The 19,772-nt window shown below is 36.5% G+C and overlaps 1 protein-coding gene across 29 annotated transcripts in view; it reads left to right on the top strand.

The window, feature by feature from the left end:
* Positions 1-19,772, top strand: part of EPB41 (erythrocyte membrane protein band 4.1) — a 209,963-nt gene that overhangs the window by 153,915 nt on the left and 36,276 nt on the right. For 14 of the 29 annotated variants that reach the window (XM_082863791.1, XM_082863807.1, XM_082863792.1 and 11 more), the window contains 3 exons: positions 203-379; positions 2,157-2,207; positions 3,548-3,655. In XM_082863791.1, coding sequence (XP_082719917.1) covers positions 203-379; positions 2,157-2,207; positions 3,548-3,655 — 336 coding nt within the window. Of the gene's footprint in view, positions 1-202; positions 380-2,156; positions 2,208-2,591; positions 3,662-19,772 lie in introns of those variants that run through there. The other 15 variants (XM_082863793.1, XM_082863795.1, XM_082863797.1 and 12 more) reach the window with 4 other exon arrangements.

Here is a 19,772-nt window from a genome sequence, read left to right as displayed (position 1 = left end):
CAAGAAAAGCACTGTGTTAAAAAAAAAAAAGCAAATATACCATATTGTATATTTACAATTTGAATGTAATTTATGGATTAACAACATCTATCCTGGATGTGGTGTATTTTCTACCAGTGCCCATAGTCTATGATGGGCTCCCCTTGGTGTTGTTTTTTTCCCTGAATATTTATTGTTTTGTATCTTGTCCTTTCAACTATAGGATTTAGACAAAAGTCAAGAAGAGATCAAAAAACATCATGCCAGCATCAGTGAGCTGAAAAAGAACTTCATGGAATCTGTACCAGAACCACAGCCTAGTGAATGGGATAAACGCTTATCCACTCACTCTCCCTTTCGAACACTTAACATCAATGGGCAGATCCCTACAGGAGAAGGAGTGAGTACTTTGTCCATGTGACCAGTTGTGAGAATGAGTGAGATAAATGCTTTTGTATATTGATAATCTGTATCTGAAAGTTTAGAGCTGAAATTTAGCTTTGGTGTCTTACCAATTCATTCCAGCTTTAAAGCATTCATCATCAAACACTTGTTTTAAGTCATATAGACTACTCAGTCCAATTATGGGGGCCATTTGGAGCTACCAGTCGATGACTGGGCCCTGAGAACTGTCTCTGCAGCTGCATGCTTCTGCCTAGTGTATGTTTACAAATTGACCATAAGCCAGTGGAACTTTATGTTCAAACTGTGACTTCAGGGACCAGAGAATTTACTAAATTTAGTAAGGTCAAAATTTGGAAAGGGATAGGCATTTTTAAAAAACTTTGAACGTTTGCACAACTTAGAAATGTCTGGAATGGTTGACCACAATTATATAATAAACCAAGGAGACCTCAGCCAGAGAATGCAGAATACCAAGTATTAATGATTGTATTTCAGTCTTAGAAGAACTATTGATGATTTATTTTATCTTTATGAGTAACATCAAGCTTTTAATACACTGTTTTATAAGATAGTCACAGTTAGAGGAAGAGATACCTTTTAGAGGCTGTTCTTTTTCTATAATTGTTGTCATTACCCATTTTAGAGATCCTACACCTGAATCTGTGTAATGAGAATATCTTAAAAGTTACCTTGAGCACATATTCAAAAATTCTTTACTTAACCTTTACCCTATACAGGTTAAGTATGTATATAACTAGTCACAGTGACTCAGTGAGTGAGTGTAATGATTTTAAAATTATATGCTTGTTTCCTCCCAAAACAATAGCAATTCTAGTTAAGAAAGGTAAAGTGATGTCTTAATAATTTTTTTAAAATTTGTTTTTATATTCAGAGTTCATGGTAAACTATATCCAACTTACTGTTAGTTTCTGGAACTGGAGAAGATAATAAAAGTTGGTTCACAAAGGATACATTTTATATTTTTCAAAATGTGATTAAAATTGGCTAACAGTTCTCCAAATAGAGTTGAACCAGCTTCACCAAGAAGGCTGGAGAATTCCTGAATGATGGGCAGGGAGAGAGAGTTACCAGGGTTGATAGGATGCAGTTGTTGTTATTCACTGTCCTCTCAGCCTCCACTCTCTGGTCTAAGTGGACATTAGTTCTGTATCCCAAATCTGGAGCATATACCCTGAACTGAGTCAGTGACTGCTTTCTATAAGTCTATGGCTCCCTGATAAAGCACTTGTTGCTACCACGCCTGGCTAACCCTATCTACAAACCATAACTGCATATTTTCTAGAAGATTTCTTTTTGATTCTGTGCAAGTAATAAAAGATACTCAGCTACTTTGGAGAAGTAACTTAGTACCCTCTTGGATGAGGTTTGGTAAATTTGAACCAGTCTCCATTTCCAGAAAATATTTTGTGTCTTAATAGAAACCCTTCAGAAACCATCTTAGGGCCAGTTTTGGGAATGGCTGTTTCATTCTGTGGACTTTAAAGAAATGACTTTTATAAATTAAATTAGATCAATAGGGAGTACTTTAGCTCTAGGGTTATGATACTATCCCTCTAAATGAATAATGCAATAAGTAAGAACTATATTGTGATAACCTTTTATATAGGATAATTCTACTTCCTGGCATATCTTACTTTTTCTTTAATAATTAGGACAATATTTTTGTTCTCTGGGGATACCTCTTCCACCTTTGACAGCATTGTTGTTACATTGCAAGGCAACTGAATTTTATATAATTTGTGTATGACCAGGTGAAGAAAACCTCTGTCCTTCCCTCGGAAAGAAAGGTTGGTGGGCCAGAGGTAATGCTGCTGTTATGACTTGTGCTTCTCAATCAGAATTTGCTCTTGTCATGGCACTAAGCAGATAATTCCCCCAGAACTGAACAGCAGCTGCTCAGTGATTTTTTTTTTCTTTTGGCTATACTGGTAAATTCACACTCACCGCCTTTTGACCTAACACATAACATTTTCGCTGCTGCATTTTGCAGCTTTCAATTTGCTTATTTCGGCGCATGGCTGGTTGAAAAGCTGCATGAAGATATAAATATGTATTCGGAGAGAAAAACGAATTTAATTGTACCCTATTCTTTTTATGTTGTCTTTCTTCTCCCCCTTATTTTCTTTTAAAAATCATTATAATTTTGCATCCTTTCTTTTCCTTTTTTTCCTTTTTTTGCTGACCAGTCCCCCAGCTACTTTCTCCCTGATACGTATCACTTAGGGGTGTGCAAAGAACCAGTGTTGAACTTCCAAACAGATCAGAGAAGGCTGGCTCAACTAAGAGAACTTAGAGCCAAGTTTTTCCTTTCATAGAAAACATCTGTCTTGACTGGATGGCAGAGTACAGAAATTGCCAGGGGAGAAAAATTTCTCAATTGGACAATTGGAAAAAAATAATTTTCCTTAAAAGTATCAAAACCATTTGCTTAATGTGTTGTATAAACCTTCATGATGGTCGTTATTATTATTTTAAATCATGATTCTGAAGGGGGGAGGGAGTTTGTAATTGTTGAGATTTGTGGGAGTTTGGTTTATGGTTTTTGGGTTTTTTTTTCTGATAGACCTTGGAGGCTCATATAAACTTTTATACTTTCGTTTTTCTTTTGCAGTCTTAGAAATGTATAGGATTAGGATTTTTATTCCCTTGAGCAAAAGCTAATTGCCATACTGAATGAACTCTTGCAGTTTTCTAAGTCCATATGAAGAGATATGAGGATAACATTTTATATTCTGCCATTCTATTTGTAATAAAAGTAACTTTTCTGATGGCAAGAAGAATGCTTCATTATTGGCTTTGCCCAATTGATCTAAGGAAAATTGGCAGCACCAAAGCAATGAAAAATGACCGAAAATTTGTGTGAATATCCTTAAAGGAGGAATAAATACTATAACTAAGGAAGTCCAGTGATTCCTTGAACTTTGAGGACTTCTACTCTTCATTCATTCATTCAATTACCTATTGAGTACCCTACTGTGTTATAGAAACTTTGCCAGTATAATTGCCAAAGTAAAGTAAAATACAGTGTTCAAAAGATCTTCCCAAATCCTTTGCACATCCCCAAGTATCATTTTTGAGCATTTTCCATCTGTCATTTTGTTCATCTTTCTCTGTCTTTCTTGATCTTCTACCGTGAAAGCAGACACAGGAACGTGCTCTGTTAGTGCAGGATGAAGAGAAAATTAAGAGGCAAGAGAGATCTACTGAAAGCGCCTTGCCCCAGCAAGAAAATGAAGAAATTCTTCCCAAGGTTTCTATTCCAATCCCTGAGGATCACAAGTTTCTCAAAAAGTGCCACCTCTACTCTAGTACTTTTTCATCTCCTCGTATTCCTTTTGTGATGTCTTTTCTCGTGGTTCTTGCATTGGCTGTCTGGTGGTTGGTCTTTCTGTGATCGGAAAACAGGGTGCTCATCTGAAATGTCAAGACTAAAACCATTGAACTTTGTTGTTCGCTTCTACTGTGTTATCTCCTGTGTGATGCCCTCTGATCTTGATAGTTCACTGTCCTAGGGGAGAGCCTGTGATCATTTTTCTGTCAATAAAATGTTACTCTTTGTAGAATATATATCATGGGGTACAAAGGAGTAGCAATGCATTGCTCAAGCCAGTTTTCCTCACCAAAGTTTAACAAGTTTAGGCAAATCTGATTTAAGCATATGGCAGGTTGGTACTTTCCCCTAAGGCTTTAACTCTTTTATCCTGCATGTTCTTATTGTTCACTGTTGCTATGTACTCCTCTCCAGTGTTTCACAGAAAGCAGGATATCCTGTAGAAACATTTGATGGAATATTTTCCTAATCTTCGATAGCTATTTGTGGGGCATGGGCTCTGTAGTTTAAGAAAAAAGTTCAAGTTGCTAACCTTTCAAAAGCCTTAAAATGATACATTTTAATCTGTGAATCTATAACCACTCCTTTTCTTGATATATCAAACCAATATATACAAAGGCCTTTTGTGGAAAAGGGCTTTTGACTTCTGTGGCCTTCTTATGTGTATTTCTGAGATGTACAGGGACAAACAACTTTATCCTGCCTGGTGTATAGAAGAGATCTGCAAAGGTTAAATGCATTTTTCACAAGTATAATGTTGATGGTTTAAGGAAAATGGTGCTGGTGCCCTTTAGCCTCCAGCCAGGGCTGAATTTTCCAGACTACTCTGCCCATCTTTAAAAGTCCTGGAGTAACAAATTTCTTTAAGGTCTGTACATAAACATACCCTGCTCTGAATTAAAATACTGTGTTACTTCTTTATGAGTTAAGTAATTATATTGCTAGAAGCAATATTTAGCCATATGATAAGCTTAAAATAGATATCGATATATTTTGTTTTTCTGATAGAACTTTGGACTTGTTTATTCTTACATGTGTGTTGAAATCAATTGTTTTTCATTGATGGCCTTGTGAGCTAAGGTTCTGTCGTGACAAGTATGTGTCTTCTGTTTGCATGTTGATTTTTAAGGCTTACCTGAAGTAAATATGCGTGTGCTCTCTCTTCACAACACAACTCGGATACCTAACCTGTTTTTTTTTTCCCTTCAGTATTAATGAAATCTTGCACGTAGCTTGCTTTCTGTGGCGCTTGAATGTACCAATATGGATGATTTGGTTAATGTTGTCTCAAATATTTGTTTTGAAATCTGAGTTCATAGAGTTATCAAATTGAGATTATTGCACTTTACTTCTCAACACTTCCAGCTGATGTAACTTCTAAACAAGACTTTTTGTTTTTAAGATGACGGTGTCTTAGAGCAAAAAAAGAGAACCCTAAAGCCAAGAATCTTTTGTCCTTCCACACCCACTATTATTATTCTATCTTCTCTGGAGACATGTAGAAATAATTCTCTGGTATTTCCTGAAAACTGCTACTCTGTTATTATAGGCTATCCAAAAAGATGGGAAAGAAGTGAGAAGCAGGTTAAAATTTAAAATCTTGTATATCTTTCATGTCACAGGCTATGTCTGTTTATAAGAAATATTTTGTAATTAAGCATATTTATTGATGCACTCATAATAAGAAAAAAGAGACCTCAAATTAACCTGAAATATTGCAGAACCATTCTTTTTGTTTGTTTGTTTTGGTTTTTGTTTTGTTTTTTGCGGTACGCGGGCCTCTCACTGCTGTGGCCTCTCCCGTCGCGGAGCCCAGGCTCCGGACGCACAGGCTCAGCGGCCATGGGCCACGGGCGCAGCCGCTCCGCGGCACATGGGATCCTCCTGGACCGGGGCACTGAACCCACGTCCCCTGCATCGGCAGGCGGACTCCCAACCACTGCGCCACCAGGGAAGCCCTGCAGAACCATTCTTTAACACAGAAAGTGATCAACCTCAGTACTCCCCTTTATCTGTGAAATAGAGATATGAGAGCTTTCCTTATGAAATAACAGAACTAAGGCATTGGTTAGATTCTTCTGAATTTTTTTCAAGAAACTAAAAAGGAAATAATCTTAGGATCTTGTTGATACTTTTGTAACTGTTTCAGATTATAGTTCCAGTTTTCATCCATGTACATAGCATTTTATTAATTATTATTGTAAACGTCCCCTTGAGTTTTGTTTCTCTTTGTATTGGAGTTATTTCAAGTCCATTAAAAGTCTACCGTAAGCCAAGAATACTTTTCGGTTTTCTGAAGTGCAGCAGGAGCCCTCAGAGGTCCTTACTGATGATCAAAGGAGAGGCCCTTTCTTCTGTTAATAGGGTGAGAATGGTTGAGAGGGGAAGGGCTGATACTTCGTATTGGACTAATAAGCTGGCCAATGCAGGCTCAAAAGATATGCCCGTCACAGTTATCAGAGGAAAAATATTTTTCACTGCTGCCAATATGTATAACATAAAGCTGTAAATAGTCTTGGTTTCCCTCTCACATCTCATTTCATTCTTGGTACCAGAGACAGATCCAAATAACTGTGTGTTGGTTTTACCCTGGTTCAGCTTCTTAACAGCAGGTTGATGAGTGAAAAACAATTTGGACTAAAGGTATCAACACAGACCAGTAAAAAGTCTGGGGGTTTTGCCTTGGTTTTGCTATTAGTCATTTCTAGGGTGACTCTGAGAAGTTCACTTAACTACTTGGTGCCCAGATTTCCATCTAGTAACGTAGAGACAAACCTACCTCATGAGAATGAATCTGTAACATGTTCCAGTAACCAGAAGCTATGGTTGTCATTAAATTCTTGGTCTTTTGGGGACTGGAAATTAAAAAAACAAACACATTAACTTCCTGGATCTTTAAAAACAAAAGTAAGCAATTAAATAGCTGTGTTGATTTCCATCTACTCTGTATTGATATTTGACCAAGCACTTAAAACTACTAAAGTTAAAAATTCCTTGTACTCTTAAGCAATTCATCTTACCCATATGGTATTTTAGAGTGGACCATACTTGAAGATAAATCCAGCCTCTATATTCTGGACCTGTCTTTTAGCCATATTCTTATGCTAATGCATGGATTATGAAGGAGATTCAGTTTGCATGGGTCAATTCTACTACTTGTTTATATCTTAGGTAAAAGTTTTGAAGGGAGAAGATATTGACTCTGTTGACTAACATGAGACTAGTGATTATGTGTGGACTAGATTTCGTTGCCATCCTAGATCCTAGTACGTTTCTTTCTATTAGATATTATTGTAAGTTTTACTCTGAAATTTCTGTGGATATAAGCCAATTCATTTCTTCCTACATTCCAAAGTCACTACTGTAATATTTCTTATAGAAAAGCATATAAGACATCCTACGCATTAGAGGTTTGGTTATTTTTTGAAGGCATTACCAATCAAAATTTATATTTAGGCTTTACCTAGTGATCATGTATTTACAAAAGGAAGACAGAAAATTCAAAGATAATATGAGACACTTTCTCAATGTTGCTTTTTTCTTGCCAAGAGTATTGAGCATAGTAAAGATATATAGAACTTTTCTACCAAGTTTCCTTCTCTTCTGTTCATCTTCATAGAAATTATAAAATCCCAAACTTTTTTACAGCATTTTCTATCACATTGCGGAAGACTATTATATTGCTTCTATTATACATAGAAGTTTTGCTTTTTTTCACTGCACTCAAACGAGCCCTGTTGCTTGTAATTTTGGTAGTAGAAATGGAGACAACTCCTTATTCTTATCTGTGGGATAACTCAATCTGCCTCCTCTACACTGTTGGGAATAGTATCAGTAAGCTTGGCTCACTTCTGCTGCTGTTATCCCTCATGCCCTTGGATCTCCTTTTTACTGCATCAGAACATGATGCAAAAAGAAACATGTTGGTGTGGACCTTACGAATGGACACCTGAAATGGTTAAGAAGTTGTTGTTAAAGTAAGAAAGCCATATAAAGTTAGGCTGGAACAGGAAGAGGGGTAGCTGTGATCAGCGATTACAAATTCATGGAGTATTTCATGTTGTAAACGAAATTCCTTTCATACTAGAACTTGAAAAATAAAGAGAAGAGAAAGCAGAGTAGTTTATTACTCCCACAGATCAGAAATAGAGGCTGAAAGCTAAATAACTTTAATAATAGCCTAACCAAATGTACAGATGACAGATTGTTGAGGAAACATCTACGTTAGGAATGCTTTTCTAATCTTTTGTGATTGATATCCTAGAGGGTAGCCCTCCCCTTTATCATAGTCAAAATGCTGTTTGGGGTAAATAACAGAATAAATCTAATCTTAAAGATTAAAGGAGGTGGGAAGGCATAGAGTCCCAACTATCTTTTCAGGTCCCCCAAATCAATAAAGGATGCAGTTTAATTCTGTCTCTTTAAAGAAGAGTCTCCATTTGTATAGAATCCTATCTCAACAAAACACAGAGAATAAGAATTAAAGGAAAAACATGGTTACTCTATCCATTCTTTATTCATTGCCCTCTAGGGCAATCAATGTATTGCAGGGATGGGTTTCAAAGAGGCAGCATTATCAGAATTTTAGGATTGGATAGGCCCCCAATCCAACTCCTCTCCCCTCCAATGCTTGATTCTTCTGTACAGTATCATTTAGAGATTCAGAGACCAAGTGGTCTCCCAGCCTGTGATTAAACATCTCCCAAGATATAGCACATTATGTCTTTCAACATCCCAAATTTTTAGGTATTAATCATTCATGTATTAAGTCAAAGTCTGTTTCCCTGTAGCTTTCACTTCTTGGTTCTAATGGAGGCATTCTGAAGAATTTTCTATCTTCCACATTATAAGGTCTTCACCATAGTTAAAAGTAACTCTCACGTTGCAATTAGTCACAGTTCTTGCCCTCAGGTAACTTACCATCTGATATCCAGTTCTGTCCCAGTCTTCCTCCTAGCATGTTATCCTTCTGCTTTCTTCCTTTCTTTTTCTAGCTTTTCTTGTTTTATCAGCTCTTTTTCTTTCTGGCTCCGTTGCCCATTGGTTGCTTCCCCATGGTTTATTCAGTTTTATGTCCCTTCCCAATGACTTGCCCTCTCTAAAAGAACATTTTGGAATTCCTGGAAATCCTAGCTTCTTCATAGATCACACAGGCACTTGGGGTTTTTTGTTTGTTTTTCAGATAAAGGAGTTGGGGGGGAGGGGTGGGATACTTTTGTAGCTTTGGAAACTTCCTGTAGCCCAGAATCTGCTGACAAGATTGTATTGCCATTATATCCTGAAGCAGCATACCACCAGAGCCTGCATTCTAAGTTTGCTTGCCTTCTCTTGACAGCCTGGCTAACCTTTACATCCTCTATAATAGCCCTCACATGATTTGATTTATACCACTTTGATATGATACAGTTATGGAACCTTACTTTCTGTTTAACATTCTGATTTTGACTTAGAGCCCCACTAGAAAAAGTGATATTAAAAATTTGAAATGTTAATCCATGTCTTTTAGTTCTGCCTGTCTCCTCAAAACTGTGAGATTCTGAGGTGTGAAGCCTTGTTTTATCTATCTTTGTTTGCCAGAGACACCTTTGTATCTCAGATATATAATGAATAATTAATATTTGTTAAATTGAATTAAATAATTAGTAACATGGTAGCAGATAAAGTCTAACTTTTCACTTAGAATCTCTTGTATTAGGACACAAGTTCGTGCCATAGTAATCACCCTGTGCCCAATCAGTACATGCAGGTAGCCCAAAAAACCCATATATGGCCCGGAAGCCACTGTCTCTCCTATTAATCCTGTAGTATGGTCCTTGGTTTATTCAAAGAATCTACGTATACTTCTATGATAGGTGTCAGTCTCTCTTGTTAATGTCTTGTAATTTGATTCAGTTAAAAGCTCTTATCCATTTACCACAGTAATAATCAACTATTTTCACTATAGAATGTATTATCGAGACCAGGGTACTTGTTTATATGTGTAAATACATCTTGGGAGTGTGATATCATGAAGAGAACCTGTTATTTGACATTTTGCGTTTATCTAAAATACATTTCAGAGAGCAGTTTGATACATTTGTCTTGTGTTTTATATGATATAAAAACACCAAATATATCAAACTCTTGTGGTATCAAGAGTTTTGTATCTCAGACCAGGGGTTGACAAACTTTTTCTGTAAAAGACCAGATAATAAATATTTTAGGCTTTGCAGTCCATATAGTCTCTGTCAAAAGTACTCAACGTTGCCATTGTAGAGTGAAAGCAGCATTGACGATAAATAAAGAAACATGAATATGTTCCAGTCACACTTTATTTGTGGACACTGAAATCTGAGTTCCATATAATTTGTATGTGTCACTAAATATTTTTCTATTTCTTTCCCAACCATTTAAAAATGTAAAACCATTCTTAGCTCATAGCCGTACAGAAGCAAAGAAAGGGCTGGATTTGGCTGCTGGCTGTAGGCTGCTGACCCCCGACATAGGTCTAGAGAGACAGAACTGATCAGTTAGATTTTCTGCCTTTGTACTGTTTCGAAAAGTTGTAGTCAAGATCTTAACATCTTCATTCAGTGTTGAAGTGTTTTTGGTCTTGTTTATGATTAGAAATGGAAAACAAAAGACAAGGCACTCATTCCTGTTTATCTGGCAGCCAGGGCACACCTGAACAATAATCTAAAATATCTTTACCACCACAACATGCCTGCCTCTGTCAGCTTCCAAATTGTTCTGTGTTAACTGTGCTCTTAACATGTTCAGCGACAAATCCAGCTAACCCCTTTGTTCTTTTTGGTTTTTAAGGGTCTGCCTCTATCTCCCCCTAAGGAATAAAGAAACAATTCCCAAATTCACCTTCTCTTTAGCCGGGTTTTAGAGATATCTAATGAACATGGTAAAGAAGATTTTCACTCTAAATTTTTGGTACACCATAGTGTATAAATTTAAGGTTGGGCATCTAAGGGAAACATTTTAGAAGGGTTCCTCTTTCAAAATAAAGATTTCTCTGAGAGGAGTTCCCTACTTCAGGGCTGATTTGGGCAGTATTTACCAAGAAGTCAGAATAAAATAAAGTTCTGTGCTTTCAGAGGTGTCTTTGCTCCCTAGTTGACTGGTTGTGTTCTGGAGGGTTCCTTGGTCTGTAATTAGCTTTGGGAGGTGCTTTCTAACACATTCCTAAATCTATGTTCCTTTCTCCCTGGTCTAGGATCCTTTAGCTATGATTCACGGTTGAATAAATTGTTTATCCATTAGCAGTTGAGCAAGATATTTAAGTCTAAAGAAATCTGCTAAGAACTTCTCTTTTTGGAACACTTTCTTTGATATTTTTCTCATGTTATTTGCTTTGTTAATATGTAAAATTATTACGAATAAATCTTATTGCAAATCTGATTCTGGTTACTACTAATCATTAAGGAAATGAGTCAGTAATGCTGCACGTAGACAGACCCACTACCAAAAAAGGGGGGGAAGGAACCTCTGCTTCAGCAGATCAGCAAGAGATATTGTCAGCCAGTCTTTCTAGAAAAATTCTCTTGTTTTTCCCATATTTTCACTCTTTTGTGTGGCCCAGTAATTGTCTTATGCTCAGTCCTAAAACAGAGATAACTTATTCACATGCGTTCACTTCTGAGAATATTAATGTTTTAAACCAGCTTTGGAACTATTTGACTTATTTATACGAAGTTTTAAAAATAATTTTTTTCTAACCCATTTAACCAGTCACTATAACACATGTAATTGTCACATCTGTTAGAAGCATTTTTAATATGCTGAATTTGTCTTGTTTTGTTTTGTTTTGTTTTAAAAGGAAGCACTCTACAAATTAGTAGTTATTAATGCCTCTCTGATCATATTGAAGAGTGAGGATGGAGTGGGTGTGGATGTGTGGGCATGAGGAGAGCTGCTCCTATAATGTGGAATTAACAGAAGGTCCACTGCTTAATCTCTTACTTCACCTTGGTGAACCTTATCTCTTATCTTATTCTCACAGTTCTAGATTCTGTTGTATCATCCAGGTGATTACTTAAAACCAACACTCCACATTTTGAAGTGGTCTGTTTACTAGCACAAAGTATGTACCTTGTTGCCATGTCTGAGTAATACAAAATTTTGTAGTGTTTCTCCAAAGCCACATTCCTTTTAGGAATTTATTGAAAATGTTAACATGGAAAACCATTTCATTATTATAGGATTTTTGGGGAAGAGAAGACACAGCTAATTAATATCTAGTCATCATTTTCTGTTGTATATAGTTCTGTGGAATCAAGGTGCTATTTTCTAGATATCAAATTGGGATATAATATTTTCCTTAAGTGCTTATGGCTTTAATCATTTTTGGAATTGGGACTTCTGAGAAATCTTGCCAAGTGTATTAAATTGTGTTCCATACTAAATGATCAGAGTTTTTGTGCTGGTTGTAGCCCCTTCCTTTCCATCTCCATCTCTTCAGCTCTTCAACTCAACCCTTCTTAGTATAATGAAATAAACTTGACTGGTCACATCTGGTCTCCTAGACATGTTTAGTATAACCTTTCATATATGCTCAATCACTTTGATTTCTATAGCTCTATTCAGGTTTGAGAACACTCATTTGATCTGTGGAGTCCTTGCTGGTGAGTGCAGTGTTAAGGCAAAATTTTCTATTATTTAATAGTTAAAATTTTGCATCAGGCACCGATTTTACAGCTGTTTGCTTTTACATTCACCTATTCTGGGGATAATCTAATAACAGCACTATTTAGGAAATGATGAAAACTATGTTTGAAGGATAGTTGTCATTGGCAAATTCCATTTGCTGGCATTTGTAAAAGGCTGCATTATAGAATGATTTTGATTTTCGTACAATAGGCAATTTTACCAACCGTAATTTAATAAAGGCCAGTGTCTTCCTAAGTAAGCTCCTTTATCCAGATGTAATTTTTATATGCCAGAGAATAGCAATGGACAATGAAAATGGCTCAAGTTTTGTGGAGAAGCTAGTGAGCACTATAAGGATGTACTTCTAGCCAGGGAGGGACCAGTAGAATAGCAACTTTATTTAAAAAAAAAAAAAATGTAGGGGAAGATATAGCCAAGAGAGAAAATTTAGACTGAAGAGAAATGTATTGCATGATTAAGAATGACACACTAGAGAGGAAAGATAGAATTTTAAAATCGTCTTTTGCTAGCCACGTGGTTACTCTGTTGTTAGTTTATCCCCATCTTGAGCATTTGTGATTCTAATGTCCTTTTCTAAACTGCCAGTTGACGTGAGTTTTCCACCGAAAGTGTATCAAAACTATTATTTATGAAGGTTTTGGGGGTGGAGGGGCCAGGGGATGTTTTTCTTTTTGGTAATTTTTGTTCTCCTTTCTTCGTTTGTTTCCTTTTTCGGCTGAAGAATGGGCTGCTGCTGCTTGACCTGTCATCTTTATGTGCTGTTTACACATGGCTTTTACAAAAGAAGCCATTACCACATCTGATTTATCTCTTATTGCAAGTGCCCCTTTAAAAGCATTTGTTTTAACTTAACAAATTAAAAAAAAAATCACCAGGCTAGCGTTATTTTATAACCAAGGGAAACACCGATATTACTAATTTTTCAAAATAGGAATAAGATTACAAATATCGATAATATAGTAAATGTATAAAGACATGTGTTTCGCTTTTTAGAGCTTTTTCCCAAGGCACTTAAAGCCATTCTTTGCTGAGACATAAACTTGCCATGTTTTGTTAGAGAGAAGTATGTGGAAACAAAGCACTCGCAATTAACTGATCTTATCAGGATTGGAGTCTACTACATTTTTTAGTTTGCATGTTGCAGACCATTTGGGGGTATTATTTAAATACATCTTGATAATTTAAGTGACTGTAATATTTATCGTTTACTTTAGTTAAGAACCAGGAGCTGGACTCTTCTGCTGGGTATCTTCCTTCTGTGCTTAGCAAGATAACCTCGATTCCTGCTGGTTCTGTGGGCATTTGCAGTACAAAGCATTTCTTACGGGGTTTGCAAAGCAAGGGTAATGTGCTCTGTGGGTGTATGTGTGTCTGTGCACACCCCTCCCCTTTAATCCCACTGCCACCTTCTGCTCACTCCTTTTTTCTTATCAAAACTTATTTTTTTTAATTATATAAGCCTAACGAATCCCCAAACCCCCATTTTTCCTGACATACAGGAACGCTGATAAAAGTTTAATGTATTAACCTTCCCTGAAGTATTTGCATTTCAGTAGGCCACAGAGTCATTGCAAAGATGATGGTGACATTACAGAGTTGATCATACCGTTAAGCAGTATTTCCAAGGTTAGTCCTAACTCTCAGTTTACTTGATTGAATGGCAAAATAGAATGAAGAGAATGTGAAAACCAATGGTAGTTTAATAGATGTGGTGGATTTAGGGTTCCATTGGGTAAAGTGACTATAGAGATAGTATGCTAAATCTCAGAGTCTCTTTTTACAGAAAATTTAGGAATTTCTGGAAGCAGAATCTGTGGGTCGTAGCATAAAAAGATATGCTTTGGGCTTAGAAACAGCAATAAATCTATTAAGCTTTAAAATGATTGTAAATTTTGTGACTAATCAGAAATGTTCTCAAAACTATTAAAAATGGCCTATCCAGTGTTATTCATGAGAATCTTGGCTCAGAAATATTAAATATCCTCATAGTGTATCAATTTTAGGTCTTATCTTCTATCACAGTTTTTTTCTAAGTTCTACCTGGTGATGTCCTCTAAAATATAGTGAGAACCTGGCTTAGAACGTGCTTAGCTGAAAGACCAGCCTTAGTTAAATCCATAGGGTTGGCTAATTTGGATACTCAAGAAACACTTCCATAAGGACTGGTTCTGGTTCATGTTTCTTTGCAAAAAGTAATATTTTAAGAAATATAGTATAATGACAAATAATATCTAGTATTTGCTTAGCACCTCAGTTTGAACACTCTGCACAGTTAACCCTCACAGTAACCATATCAGGTACGTAGTGGTGTTCCTTTTTTTTTTTTTTTTTTTTTTTTGCGGTACGCGGGCCTCTCCCTGCTGTGGCCTCTCCCGTTGCGGAGCACAGGCTCCGGACGCGCAGGCTCAGCGGCCATGGCCCACGGGCCCAGCCGCTCCGCGGCATGTGGGATCCTCCCAGACCGGGGCACGAACCCACGTCCTCTGCATCGGCAGGCAGACTCTCAACCACTGCACCACCAGGGAAGCCCCAGTAGTGGTGTTCTTGCTTTATGTGATAAAATTGAGTCTCAGAGCGGCTCAGGGACCTACTTAAGAACAAGCAGTTTTTAAGTGAGAGAACTGGAGCTAAATCCAGGTCTTTCATGTTTCAGTCCAGTGATATTCTGTTATGACACAGCTATATCCTAAGTCACTTAGTCCCCAAGTGAAAATGTGATGAAAGTTACAGAAAGTGAATTAAGGAGAGGGTTGGAATTTGTGAGGCTCTAATGACTTATAAAACTAGGTATTAACAATGGTGCTCTAAGATCCCCAAACCACTAATGAGTTGGTTTATTAATACTGGACTGCCCTTAACTTGCCTTAAATCCCTCAGGTTGTTTCACAGAATGTCCCAGAACCTGAAATAGGATCTTTCAGTCAGTAGGAACCAGAAGATGGGAGTAAGAAATGAGGTCTTTCCTATTGTTGAGACAGAGAGTCTCAGGGCTTTTGTTTGGCCTTGGGGATAATCTGGTTCCTGGTTTAAAAATCATTCAATAAAAAGAATTGAATTTTTTAGAAGAAAATAGTTGTTTCCTTTATGTATTTATTGGGGATATTTAAATAGATCAATAGTTCAAATTCACATTAATTAAATCAAACCTCAAGTACCAGGTCTGAGGAAAATTAGATTGGTGTCCAAAAGCAAACAAACCAAAAACACCTTGTCATCAAACCAAATGACATTTTATAATTCTAATAATTATTTGTTCTTCATCAAAGAAAGTATTTTTGGTTTTCTGTGCTCGAGCCTCTAAGTATATTTATGTAAAAGTGAAACTCTTGCTGATTTGGAAGGGAATGTTTGAGACTATTTAAGATGGCACTGGGAAAGTGGGTTAAGACAGGATATTTCTGTAATTTAGTGAGAGAATTTGTATTTTGGTCTGGCCAAACTAAGAAAATTCTTTTGCAGTCATCATTTGTGTTTCCTGCTTCTCAATTTAGTCATTTTGATAAAATAAAATGTCACCTTAGCATGTTAATTGCCCTTCTCTTAAAATTTGTCTTGTATAATTTCAGCAAGTAAGAAAACCCATATTTATTAATTTGTCTATAATGTCTGTTTAAACATGCATATATATATGATGATAAAATTTTCACAGATATTCTAAAAATAGATCTTTGAAAATACTGAGTAGAATATGAAGGAAAAAAGGAAAAGGGTTTTCCTGAAAACTTAATATTAAACATATATTGATTGCAAGACTCTCATTAGAAGTTAGCTTTGTAACTGATATCACTGTATTTTCTTCCTTCTTTTAAAATTGTCCTGTCAGCTGTCTAATTCTGCTAATGGTGGACTCAGTAACATTGTTGACTGGCTTATTCCAGTGTTTAGTGTAATGTTATAATACCTGAGAAGGCACAAAAAATAACAAGACACTGTAATTACGCTTACTGACCAGCTCTGATAAAAGTTTGCTTTCTCCCCAGGGTTCCACCATTGCCCAACCACCACACAGCCCTAAGTTTATTATGCAGATATGTGTAACTGCTATCTGTACATATCATTGTTAATACCTTCATTCAGCTAAATCTAAGTACCCTGGAAAATGGATCACTGCCTTCTTTTATTTATCTCAAAAGCACCTAAAAGAGGATTCTCTTCTGAGGTGGCAATTAAACAACTCTTTATTGAATTTGGTCATTTCATTCTGCTGTCTTATACTTAATTTCAGTAAAAGAAGGTCTCAGCCTGAGGTGTAGGGCACTCAGCCAAAACAAACAAACAAAAAACCACACACACACAAGGAATATAAAGCATTCTGATGTGAAGTATGATAGTGTTTATCTATAGTCTATATCACTAATCTAGAGTTAATGTTCAAATCAGGTCTTGGACACTTTAATATTTTATATTCCCAGTTGCTAGCATGACTTTGGCAAGAGAGTGATAATTTTCCTTAAGTGTCTTTACTGTTTCAGAAGCAGATGTCTAATAAGAAATGCACAGAAACTCTGTGACAACTCACAGATACAACCATATTTTTAGTCATATTCCTGAGAATATCCCTGCCATTTCTAAATCAGAAAGCATTAAACAAAATGTAATGAAGCTACACCTTAAATTTGAGCTATTTCTTCTCCACTCAGATAGATTGTCCATCATCCTTGACTTTGACTTTCAAAATCCACTCACTAAATTACTACAGTTTTATATTACATTCTCCATATAAAAGAGAATTTTTATACTACTTACCAGTTACTGACATTTCTTATCATTCTTTCCATTAACTACTTTTTCATTTAGGAAACGATTAAGGTTTATTTTTAACTGTTTTCAAAGGCTTGGAGTATATTAAGGATTTATCAGCACTTCCTTCATAAATTGTTTACCAGACTCTTCGGGTTTTACAGACCACTTCATTAGGAAACCCGTGTAAAAGCCTGCATAAGGAAAATTATTTAATAGCATTTTTATTACAAAGGTAATGCATATTCATTTTAAAAAGGTTGGGAAATACAGAAAAACACAAAGAAAGAAATTAAATTATTTGCAGTCCTACCCCTACTGATATTTTAGTATACCTTGACATCTTTTTCATGTATATAATTACACACATTGGAAAATATAATTTTTAAATTGGCAAGAAATAAAACATAGCATATATTATTAAGAGGGGGATTTAGTCTTTGAAGTTAGCATTTTTGCCTTCTTCCCTTATTCCAACAATCTAATCATGGTCCTGAAATGAAAGTATGACCCTGAAATCATATGACAAGGTTGGCAGGGAAAGAGCTGCTGTTCTTCATTTGGTCCTTAACTGCCTACCCAGGATTTTAATGTATAGGAAGCTAAAATGAGACAATAGCAGGTTCCTTTTCTTTTCTTTTTTTTTTAACAGAGAAAGGAATTGTTTTCCTATTGCCATCTAAAGGTAAAATTGGACTTCATTAAGCAAGGAACAAGGACAAAATGTGTGTGGGGAAAATTACCACATAGGCCCTCCAGAAAAAAACTTATATGGCTCTTGCTTATGTAGCAAAATTTTAGAAAGATTTTCAGGATTTATTTTCATTGTGTTGCTTATAGGATAAGAGAGTCTTGTCAGCATAACTGTACTTCTCTTAATAGTCTCTTCAAATATATAAATCCCTTCCTTCAAAAATAACCTAAAACGAAAGACTCTGGATTGCATTTAATGGAGTAGCAGCAAAATACCTATAAAACACCCATATCCTGCTCTTAATATCTGTAATCCCTAAGTCAAGGGAGAGGTTATTTATAACTCACAAAGTCACATACATACTCAGGATTTGATGATCCTGTGACATAATCCATTTGAATAAGTCATTTTCAAGAGAAAGCCTTTAGGGGAAAAAAAAAAATCTCTTGATTTCTGAATTATCATACTTAGCAGGAACCATTGACGTTTTAAGTAAAATTGAGAATTTTCAATCAAATAATGTTCCTGCTCACTTAAATATTGGTCTAACATTCTTCCTTCTCATATTCTTTTATTAAATATTTAACTAATTAATTAATTTTTGGCTGCCTTGGGTCTTCATTGCTGAGCACAGGCTTTCTCTAGTTGTGGTGAGCGGGGGCTACTCTTTTGTTGCGGTGCACGGGCTTCTCATTACAATGAGAATGTGGCGCACGGGCTCAGTAGTTGTGGCTCAGGGGCTCTAGAGCACAGGCTCAGTAGTTGTGAGGCACGGGCTTAGTTGCTCCACGGCATGTGGGATCTTCCCAGACCAGGGATCGAACCCGTGTCCGCTGAATTGGCAGGCAGATTCTTAACCACTACGCCGCCAGGGAAGTCCCCCTTTTCATATTCTTGAAACCAACTAGACAGCCTTGTGGTACTTTATACAGGCAACTGGTCTTTGTATTGTAGCATCCTTCTTATAGATCCTGCATCAGGCCAGACAAGCAACACATCAGATCTCAATTTTATCTGTCACTGTGGGTGGTGCAGACGCAGTCATATATTTATTCATATCCTTGAGAAGATCCCTTTAAATTTTCCAGGCCAGTTTGGTATATGCAGCTGTGCAGAATCTTATATAATCCAGTGGTCCATGCTGATGGTCATAGCCAAAGGCACAGCACTGTCAGTTAAAATTCCTCACTCACGTTAGATGCCAAATTGTGGGTGTCTTATGTCATGGGGATTTTAGATCTTCTTTTTGACCCAATCTTTTCTTCTGGCTTTACAGCCTTCTCCTTATATTTCAAAGTATGGTGTCGGCCACTAAAACCAGACTCTGCTAAGGACTTTGGACAACTTTGTGCTTCCCAAAAGAATAGTCAGGTTTAGTGTATATTCTTTTGAACATAATAGGACATGTCCTTTGGGCCTACTTGAGATACTTTCTTTTGCCATGGGAAGAAATGGGCTTTTGAATCAAACACTGACCTTAGTTTAAATCCTAGTTCCATCACTTCCTAAGTCTGACTTGCTTACCCTCTCCATTTCTTCATCTATAAAATAGAGATAGTGACTACCTCATAGTGAGGTTGTGAAAAAGTAAATGAGAAAACATGTTAGAGTGACTGTCACACAGTGAACATGCAATAATGTTAGTTTTCCTCTTATTTTACTGATGTAGGAGATAGAATGCTGGACCAGAATGCTGGTCTGGTCAAGTGGGCCACTTCTTATGTTCTTTGTAAACAAGCCTTTTCAATTTTTTTTTTTTTTGAAAGAGCATCTCTGGGTTTTTTTTTTTTTAATTAATTTAATTAATTAATTTTTTATTTTTGGCTGCCTTGGGTCTTCGTTGACGCATGTGGGCTTTCTCTAGTTGCAGCGAGCAGGAGCTAACTCTTCATTGCAGTGTGTGAGCTTCTCATTGCGATGTCTTCTCTTGTTGCGGAGCATGGG

This window comes from Leucopleurus acutus (assembly GCF_964270905.1).
Source record: "Leucopleurus acutus genome assembly, chromosome: 2".
Taxonomy (NCBI): domain Eukaryota; kingdom Metazoa; phylum Chordata; class Mammalia; order Artiodactyla; family Delphinidae; genus Leucopleurus; species Leucopleurus acutus.
Note: the sequence above shows the minus strand (reverse complement) of the source record. Positions and strands in the feature narration are given on the sequence as shown.